The sequence below is a fragment of the Lactuca virosa genome, chromosome 8 (assembly GCF_052849685.1).
Source record: "Lactuca virosa cultivar CGN04683 chromosome 8, Lactuca_virosa_CGN04683_v6, whole genome shotgun sequence".
NCBI lineage: Eukaryota > Viridiplantae > Streptophyta > Magnoliopsida > Asterales > Asteraceae > Lactuca > Lactuca virosa.
Window position 1 is genome coordinate 13,717,751 of NC_136433.1, and position 10,954 is coordinate 13,728,704.

The window sequence follows — 10,954 nt, forward strand, 5'->3', positions numbered from 1 at the left end:
GATTAAATGAAAGGCGTTTTATTTATATTTAAAGTTTTGAGACCATATTGGATTCGATTATTCTTGTGTTTCACTTTGCATGTTTTGACTTACCGAATAACTATATTATTCAAACTATCCACAGTCGATCATACTTTGGAAGTAGGTATTGAAGCTAGACTGTCATGAATGGGTCTGTAGATTGTCTAAAGGTGTTTAGACATAGCACAAGTTTGCTGCAGTATTCATGAGTACTCCTGCAATAAGATTTGAGTATTGGACTAAACCCACGCTCACATATCACTTCATTGAATTTATCACGGGTGATTGTGAGACGATAATATGGTATAATCTTTAAACCAAGATGTATGAGTTGGCGATTATTCGTTGGTTGTACATTGATAGTACGAAAACGCATCGGTAACTCGATGTTATAAAACGTGTTGTTGTGTATGATTCAACGAATAGTTAGTACAAGCATATAAGTCGAAGTTTATCTGTTCCTTTTATCCTAAGAGGATTAAAAGCAATATCGTGGGCCCCTCGATGATTTTGTTTTTTATTTATGTGTCGGGCCCGGTCAGAACTAAATTGATGTGTTTAATTATGTTCTATGTCAGACAAATCAGAAATCAGGAAACAAACTACAAGACAATAAGTATGACTATGTTCCATGTATTTGTCCGCATGATATCTTGTAGAACAGAGGATTGTATGATCACTTATCTAATGGACGCATCAGAGTATGACAGCGGCTTTTTGAGAGCTATGATTACTAATCGGATTTGAAGTTGCATTGGCAATTATAGTTATTAGACTTATCCAAGTGGGAGACTGTTGGATTAGGTGTCTAAGCCCATAACTATAATTGGTATGTACTTGACCCGATAGTAGCATGGTCCATTTCGGGTTGCCTTCACCAGAACAATTTGATAGATGGATATTTGAGTAAGAGGTTATTTATGATTTATTAATATATTATAAGTATGATATATTAGTTGAGGAATCATATTATTTAATTAGTATTGATCAAGAATTAATTTAGTGATCAAAAGAGACTAATTAAATGATGCATATGAGTTGGGCTAATGATCCATGGTTTGATTTGTGATCGGCTTATGGGTTAATCCATGAAGTATTTATCCAAATCAAATGGATGGATCACGGGCTAATGTGTATGGATTAGGGTTACGCATGACCTTTGATATTCTACACACACCCACACACACACACACACATATATATATATATATATATATATATATATATATATATATATATATATATATATATATATATATATATGTTGTGCTAAGCCCTAAAATCGACCACTGCTTGCATTCCAAGAGGAGAAATCGGTTTTTAGTCTCCTTAGCCTCTCTCATATCCATCTAGTTGTTTATTTGGTGTTTGTGACTTGTTTGAGGCACAACACTTGGGGTGCTAGGTTCTCTCAAGGCCAAAGTCTTACTAGCTACATCAAGAGGTAACTTTCTAACTTATTTTATGATTCATATGTTAAGTTTTGTATGCTAGTTTAGGCTTCATGCTTTGGAAACCAATGTTGCATGTATAATTAGAGAAAACTTAGATCCAAAGCATTAGGGTTGTATGTGCACCATAAGAATGTTAGAGTACATAAAACCCAACAATGTTGTCTCTATCAAGCAAGTTATTTTTCTATCCTCCTCAACTACTCCAACAAATGTATCGCCTCCACTACATCCATCACCATCACATGGTTCACAACCTCCAAATGATGGATCCACTACTCCATCACATCCCCTTTCTCATGACAATGTTGGGTTTTTTATTAAAAAAATTAATTTCAAAAACATAAGATTTAGAAATGTAAGACTTTGATTTTGAACAACATAAAACAAGTTTATAAACCAACCATGGATCTTCTTGCAAAGTTTGGAAAGAAAACAAGCACCAAAGAATAAGAAGAGTTTAACAACCTTTGTAGACTTTGGATCCTCTAAGGGAGCCTTGGAAGTTAATGGAGAATGTGGAATCTTTGAGACACCAACAAAAACTCAACTTGATTTAAGATGCTAGTCTTATGTAGAATTCATAATCTCTTAAAGATTTAAGTGCATATCAAAATATGACTTAAAAAGAGCATGTGAAAGCAAGTATTGTCCAAGTGTTTAACCAAAACTATAGAGAATGAGAGAGAGGGAAGAGGATTCGAATTCTGCTCTCTAAAACATTTAGTGAAAATGAAAGCCTCTAAAGTGGTCTTAAACTTGAATCAATATCCAAGATTCCTTATCCCATTAAGCACTTTATGACACTAGACCATCTTGTTCCCCATGCATGCAATCCATGATTTACTTTCCTTAAAAATAATCAAAACATCATCCTTTGTCTAGTAAAAGGCAAGCTATGGTTTTAATATATAAAAGGAAGTCAAAGGTTTGTAAATTTTATAATTTTTTTTATAAAATATAAATCTTAACTTTTTGGTAAAAGACAAAAGAGTTTATCTATTCCAAAATATTGTGCATAACTTATAAATCATAGCATATGATATATTATGTTACTTGCTAATGAAAATTTATATTTCCACGAAATAAATAATTTCCAATTAATTATAAGAGTTTGTTGAATATTTATTAAAATCAGTTTCTAAATAATCAATTATATTAAGTTGTTGTTAGTGTGACCCTTAGGATCATATGTTAATTAGCAATATCACTTTAATATGATTCTTGAGCATACTAGATCTTTCAGACAATTCTACAAAGGATCCTACTCCTTCGTCATCTCCTCCTGCTACTACTGGTTGTACAACTGATAATGTCAAAAATAGGGAAAGTTCAAAATCATCCATATCTGACCTACAAGTTGCTTATGTATCTACAGAGTATGATGGTTAAGCTTCTGCATCTCTTGATCAAGATGAAGAAGGATTTCTAGAACCTGGCTTTCTTGGTAATTATCTTCACGCTGTCATTTCTCTTGTTGTGGTTTTCCCATCAGAATATCAGGCTGAGGGGGAGTCTCGGCCTCAGGGGGAGCAACATGTCAACAGTGACATTGAATCAAATAATAATCAGCCTTTATCTAAAAAGCGCAAGGTTACAAAGGTCTCTAAAGTTTATGCTGAAATGGGAGTGTCTAAAGAAGATGTTAGAGTTATTACTGCTAAGCATAATGTTGCTACACATGATAACATTCTTCTCAGAAAATCAACTCCAAAAATTACTTCTTTTGATAACTCATTCGCTGATAATATGGTTGTAATCAAACATTTTGATGTTGAGGTTGAAAAGAAAAAGAAGGTTGAAGATATTCTCACAATGATTGATCGTTCCAAGTGTGATGATGTTCTTAATAGAATATTCTCTTTAAATCCTATTGTGAAAGTTAGGTGCTCAAAACCCAAAGGAGAAAGAATTCTTACTGTACACCTAATCGGAAGAGATTCTAAAGGAGAATACCTTAAAAAGATTCATGTATCTAATCTTGTTAGATATGGATACAATGAATGGTTAGAAATTTAAGCGATCATCAATAGTCATAAGGGCATTCATGCACAAGAATTGAAGTTGGCTATCATCTTAATGATCAACAAAATCAGGAACCTTAATCTTGCTCCCCTACCTGATGCATCCTCTATGCCCATTGCTTCATTCTCTGCTAGATCTGGAAGAAGGTCCCAACATTCAAGGTTATTACTCCCCTATGGGACTACCTACATCAACAATTCCCTTCCAGTAAATGTTGAGTGCATTCAACATCTTTTCATAAAAGAACCTGAACATGGATTGTTCTACATTGATAATAATGATCATATATGCGTCTAATGGTCTATTGATCTTCACAAAGCTCCTACTGAACATCATTTTCATCTAAGACTGGGATGCAAAGGAAAACCTGAAGCTGATTGTTATCATTGGATTATCTCTTATAAGCTAGACAAAAGAAGAGATGAATTAGCTTGTAATGATTACAAGTGGATTAAACCATATATCATTTCAGATGCTGAAAAAGGTTCTTTTTTAAGATATTATGGAATAGGTTTTGACATCATCTGATTGGGGGAGATTGTAAGGTCAAACATTATAGTCTGATGAGTCAAACATTTATCACGCTGACAGCGTCAACATATTGTGACGTTGATCAAGCTTCGGAAATAGCGTGATGTTTCTTGTTACTTAAATCTTGTAGCTATCATAGTTATTTAAATCCTTGATATGTAGGGATTTGAATCTAGAATAGTCGTCAACCTAGTATATAAGTTACACTAGGGTATGATGTAAATTAACGCTCTGTGCACTCTCTCTTTGTAAGAGATTTTCTTAATCGAAATTGGTTTTTGATTAACTATATTCATGTTCTTTACATTGTTTGATATTAACTATTTAATTCTCAATCCTTCAGGAACAGTACGAGAGTTGTGAGTCCTGTTGTTGACAGAACGAAACATGATCCATGAGTCCTTGTTGATGACGGAACGAAACAAGAGTCGTGACTCCTCGTTGTATGTTGTTGACATAACGACACGAGATTCGCGAGTCATTGATTGTATGTATTATGGTATGTGGTATTTTAGGGAACTCGCTAAGTTTTATACTTACAGTTGTTGATTTAATGTTTTCAGATAATTCTGATGTTAGAGGGAAAAGCCTGGTTTGAATGTATCGCATGTGCATCATTGTTGATTTATGTCTTTGATTGCCGCTATTTTTATTATTATGATACAGTTTATGACTTGAATTTATGGTTTTGAAACAATTGGATACTTAGGTTTTTATGACAAATAGTTTTGGATGTTTTACTTGAGCTTTAAATGAAAATTTGAGACGTTACTAGGTAAAAAAGAATAGTATCACATAATGCTTGTTGAAGGGTTTGCATGTTAGGTTGCATTTGTGTTCCCGAGTCTTTTTTAAAGAGAAAAATTGAAGGACCGTGGAAAGAAAGGGGAAAAAAATCATGTTCTCTAGTTTTTTTTTTTTAATGAAAGGAAGTTGTATGAAGAGAAATTGTAATTATTTATAAGCTTTCCCTTGTAACTTTCCAATCAAAAGTGGAAGGATTTAGAGATAAAACAATTCAATAAGAATATAAAGATTTGTCATTTACCGATTTTTACCCATCAATCTAATATAAAAAAGATTACGTAGCTTCTATAATCATGATTTTCTTCAACAACTTCAATCCTCTCATTTCTTTTGAATTTGGAAACAAGTAATATAATATTTTGCTTTACACTCTTCTTTTATTTTGTCTCCTTATTTCCCTTCCCTTTTTTTTTCTTTTACTAAATCTGGAAACATAGCAAAGCATATAACATAGATGCTAACAAACTAATTACCAAATCCACAAACTTTGGAAAAAGACCCTTTTGCCCAAACCATTGACATGATCGAAGATACCCAATTGTTACTTGTTGAGACTACTTACATCACGTAAATTACTTGTTGAGACTACTTACATCACGTAAATTACTACTAGTATATTACAAAGGTATTAACCCCTAATTAACAAATTTAGTATTTGGCTCTTTTGAACGAGGGAATGCATATAAATGGAGCCCTTTGTCCATATGAAGGGTAAACATGGTTCTATATGTAGCTTCCCTACTCTCATCCACCAATCGAAACTTGAAAAAGAACACAAGAAAAGCTGCCATTATTTTCATCTGTCTATATGCAAATTCCTTCCCTAAGCACATCCTTGGCCCACCCTAAACATATATATGCATTTAATCACTAGTTGAAACAAACTGAAATTATATAATTAATTGTATATCAAGTCAAAGATATTAATTTTCTTTTACTTACTTGAAATGCAGTAAACTTGAATGGACTTTCAGGCTGAAAAACGCCATCGTGGAGCCATCTTTCTGGCCGGAATTCCTCTGCATCTTCTCCCCAAATGTATGTCATTCTTCCCATTGGATACGCCATGTAACTTACACCATCTCCTTTCTTTATTTTGAACCCATCGGGTAAAACATCATCTTCCTCTGAACTTTTTCCATCCTGAAGAATAAACAATATCAAAAATCAGAACAAATATGATAGAATCACAAAAAGTATAATGCGATTTACCAGAGGTACAGCTGGATAGAGTCTGAGAGTCTCGGTTAAAGCTGCGTGAAGATAATGCATTTTGTCAAGGGCGGATTCGGTTAATTGTAGGGAGAATTCATCAATGGAGTTTGTATAGTCGGATGATCCAGTGGCTTCTTTCACTTCTAGGGCAACTTTTTCCTGAATTTGAGAATGTTTGCAGAGCATGTAAAAGAACCAGGTGAGTGTGTTTGCAGATGTGTCCTTCCCTGCGATGATGAAACTTAGCGATATGTCTCTCAAGTACTCATCACTCAATTTTGTAGGATTCTTCTCGCTTTCGATTAAAAATCTAGATAATATATCGTCTTTATCTCCCTGTTTTCAAAAAAAAGGATACGAAATCAAACATTTAATAAGGGGGAAATTAATCTGCCGTTTCTGGTGATACGCACATCGAGTTTCCCGTTTTTCATCTGCTCCCGTTTGTGTTCAATCAATTCATACACGAAGTTATCGATCACTCTGATGTTTTTCTTGAGAGTAGCTTCAGATCCGATGTTGAAATACCTTTTTATCCTCCATAGTACATCGACATATCGCCAGAAGATGATGTGATTTGAATCGTCAAACGAGATCATGAACTGATTACTGACCTCGTCTAATCCTGATAAAGTATCGAGATCAAATCCAAATCCGACCTTGAATATCGAATCTAAAGTTGATTTCATCAACAGATCCTGTAAAGAAAGGAAGTTATGAGTTAATTTGTTGCAGATTTCATCAACACGATACTCGTCGTTTTTCAAATACCTGTAAAGAAATAATCTCCTTATTGACAGCTGCTTCCGAAACCTTATTCACCAATTTAGCAGTGTTAGACCTGAAAACAACAGTACTGAAATCTCTGAGAACTTTAGTTGAGAATTCATGACTTGCTAGCTTCCGCTGGTGACGCCATACATCTCCATCTGCTGCAAATATCCCTTTCCCGAAAAGATCTCCCATTATCCCTTTGTGGTAATCCCCCTGTCAATGTTGATGTGACAAAACGAAATTAAAAGTCAACCACAAATAAGATTACGAATCCGTTGAAGTTCTACCATGAACGTTGCTGAAAAATGAAAACTACCTTGGTGTAGTTCTGGAAGTTAGTTTTAAGAATGTGTTCGACGTTGATAGGATCAGCAACATAGACTTCACTGTGTGTTGGTTTGACAAAACGGAAGGTGTGATGGATTTTTGCAATCGAGGTGATATGATCGAAAAGGTCGTTGATGTGTATCAGCATACTAAAAATCGATCCAACAACAGGTGGCCGGTGATCGTTTGACATGAGTTCTTTGAAGTAAGGTACAAATACAACAGCCACGGGTGCAACCGCCAACAGGACCATGAATCCAATACATGTTAGCATGAAGAATGTTGAAAAGTAAAATCCTGTAAGGAGGAAGAAGAAGATGGTAGAACTAGAAACCATGAACAGAGTGTTCATCTTGGAAGCTAAATGCAGGTGGTCAAGGATGAATTGCTGTAAAACTTGTAATTATGATGGGTTTATTGTAGTGATCAACTGAACCGGTGGGCGGTGGGACCCTCAGACGTAGACCGGGTTGAGACGTTAAGTTCTCAATTATTATAATTCTATTTCGAGTTGTTTTTTATCCTTGGATTATAATCAAAATGCCGATCATCTAGATTGTTTAAGCACTTTTTATAGAAACAAAAGTCCATAAAGTAATGTTTGCATTTTTTTTTTACCTTTGAGAGTGAAAAGATGTAGCTTTTAAGAATAGGAATTTGTCTTTAGCGGTAGACCAAAACTTTACAACTAGATTGATATGATGATTGATGATGTTGATGTTGATGTTTATCTATGCCATATGATGATGTTGACCTTACATCATCTTCATTGGCAAGTTGTTTTTTTGTTTTCTTTTTCTTGCCGTTCAAAATAAAAAATAAAAAATAAAATCTAGTTATACTTTTTTTATGTGCTTAAAACATAACCATAATAGTTTTCAGCAAATTGCAGGAAATGATAACATTATTTAATCTCCCTAACAATATAGGCAATGTACTTTACTCTTTACCCATGTTAGCAACATATACTTATATTTTTCTATTCATGATAGTAGCATATTTACATATTTACGATAATAGCAATATGTAACATAAAATTTATAAAATGCACTTTATATCTTACCCATAATAGCAATTTACTTACAATTTTTATCCATAACGGCGACGTGCTTACTTTTTTACCCATAATAGCAATGTACTTTTTTTTATCAATACCAACAATATGTAATTTAACACTGGTAAAAAAATTATAAGTTGCAAGTTACTTATTGTTGTTATCATTAAAAAAAATGAAAGTATGTTGCTATTATGGATAAAAAAAAAGTAATTATGCTGCTTTTATGGGTGAATAATAAATACATTATCTATATTAACATAAGTACATTGCTATTTTTCATAATTTTACCTCAAATGGTGAAATTAATTTGATCTACCTTCATCTCTTTACTTAATTGACATAAGAAACTTTTAATCTCCTCCATCATGACCTCAGATGATCCTTTTATTGAAAACTCATAAACAATGCCATCAACTTCAATCATGCTGTTACCTGGTACATCCTTTTTAAGCCCTCTCACATCCATAATAGCCCTAATATTCTCCAATTCATCAAATTTACCAGATTTCGCATGCATATCACATAATGCAACATAAAAAGCATGATTTAAAGGCTCCAAACTTATCAAATGTTTGGCAACCTTTTCTCCAAGCTCTATATTCCCATGCATTTGACAAGCTCCAAGTAATGCACCCCACACAAAAACATCTGGATCCATGGGCATAATAGTAATTAACCTTTCAGCCTCTTCAAAAAGTCCACCTCGACCAAGAATATCAACCATGCAAGCATAATGTTGAACTGTTGGCGCAATCAAATAAACAGTTTTCATAATGTTGAAATACCAACGACCTTTATCTATTAAACCTAAATGAGCACATGCTGTTAATAAAGCACCAAAAGTTACTGGATTTGGTCTTGTCCCACATGCAACCATATTGTCAAAAAGATTAAAAGCTTCATTGCCATACCCATGAAGAGCATACACTGATATCATTGATGTCCAAGCTAATACATCTTTTTGGGGGATATTCTTGAAAACCCTTATTGCCATATCAACATTTCCACATTTCCCATACATGTCCACCATTGCTGTTTTAGTTATCATGTCACACTCAATTCCATTTCTCAACATGTAACTATGAACACTCTTGCCATGATCAAGCCACCCTAATGATGCACAAGCTGAAATAACACTGGCTAAAGTGATCTTATCAGGGTAAACCATGTCCTTCTCTGTTAATACAAGCATTTTGTTAAAGAAATCAATGGCGTCCTTAGGTCTACCTCCATGAACCATTCCAGTGATTACAGAGTTCCAAGTGATAATATTTTTCTTATCCATCCTGGTAAACAGATCAACTGCCGTATCAAGCTCCCCGTTTCTTAAACACCCAGTAATAATTGAATTCCAAGATACAGTATCTCTGTTAGACATTTCATCGAACACCTTTCGTGCACATGTTAAAACCCCACAGGCAGAATAAAAACCAATCACTGAATTCCGCACATACACATCATCGTCAAGCCCAAACTTAACAGAATGAGCATGAATGGTTTGACCCGCCACAAAATCAAGTCTGCCCATGCATTCCTTTAAGAGGAAGGGGATAGTTATCCAATCTGGCACAATGCAATTTTGCAACATTTGCTTATACCAAATTAAAGAGCGTGGTTTTTCGTCTTTGTTACTGAATTCACAAGAATATGATCTGATCATGGCGTTGTAGATAAATAGATTGGGGTTATCGGTGACTCGAAAAACACGAGTAGCGTAACTGAGAGAACCGGAAGATGAAACAGCGCAGAAGAAGATGAGACGAGAAATGAGGAAGAGATGATCTGATTTGGACAAGTATTGTGATGTTATGATTTGGCAATGAATTTGTTTAAGGTCTCTAATGTTCTTACAGTCGTCTAATAAGCGTGCGATTGATTTCAAAAACCAGCGGGCTTCTATCATTGTTCTATCAATGAATTAAATCAAAGGAACTAATGAAATTACAAAGGGCATTCCCATAGTTAAATCTGTTAACAAGTTATATCATTTTATTAAATATATTGGGCAAAATAACCAATTTTTTCTTTTTTTATAAAATAACCAATTACTTTTGAACACTATATTCCGAACTATAGACAGGATTCTAAAGTTGGCATTCAGCAGTTGCCAAAATTTAAGCATTTCCAAACTAAATGTGTAAATGCAATTTTATCAATTTTGAAAGTTATACATCACCCACCTATCACTATAATAAATTGAACTATCAAACTTTAATATATCACTTTACCGTGACTTATCTAACTATTTATGATTTCTTACCTAATACTTAAATTCATTAGATATTCCATCTACCTTCATATTCATAATTTATTTAAACCGTTTAGATACTAGTATAATTCACACCAAAAGTCATTCACAACATAGTTCACAGCAAAAGTCAATACGCCGTTCATTGAAAATGTCTTCCGACTAGTTAAAATTAATTCCAAATGCTTTCGCGAAAAAAAACTGGATGTGAAATCTAAGGTATTAGGGCAACAAATGCAGGATACGAGTCATTGAAGACAAGAAAATGTGGATGGTAGACATGGAAAAAATCCGAGCGTTTTTTTGATAAAAATAGTCGATCGTAACTAGGAGATTATACATTATGACTTTTGACAACTCTGTGAGAAAAATGTATGAAATAAAAAGCATGGGTTTATAAAGAGAAAAACGAAATTCCTGTATAATTATCCGGAATTTAAGTTCATAAAAAAGATATCACTTTGATTTGTGGGTTTGTAACAACTTCTTTGCAAAACA

General features: G+C 33.9%; 1 protein-coding gene and 1 pseudogene across 1 annotated transcript; both read right to left on the reverse strand.

Moving 5' to 3' along the window:
- Window positions 1-5,321: 5,321 nt before the first annotated feature.
- Window positions 5,322-7,984, reverse strand: LOC145129822 (cytochrome P450 704C1-like). Its single transcript, XM_079064632.1, has 6 exons — window positions 7,141-7,984; window positions 6,822-7,037; window positions 6,464-6,748; window positions 6,048-6,386; window positions 5,778-5,978; window positions 5,322-5,680 (listed from the first exon to the last, which is right to left on the reverse strand). Exons 1-6 carry the CDS (start codon window positions 7,501-7,503, stop codon window positions 5,471-5,473), a joined length of 1,614 nt encoding a protein of 537 aa, XP_078920758.1. The 5' UTR covers window positions 7,504-7,984; the 3' UTR covers window positions 5,322-5,470.
- Window positions 7,985-8,427: 443 nt separating this feature from the next.
- On the reverse strand, window positions 8,428-10,163 carry LOC145129823 (pentatricopeptide repeat-containing protein At5g66520 pseudogene; annotated as a pseudogene).
- Between the last annotated feature and the right edge of the window lie 791 nt (window positions 10,164-10,954).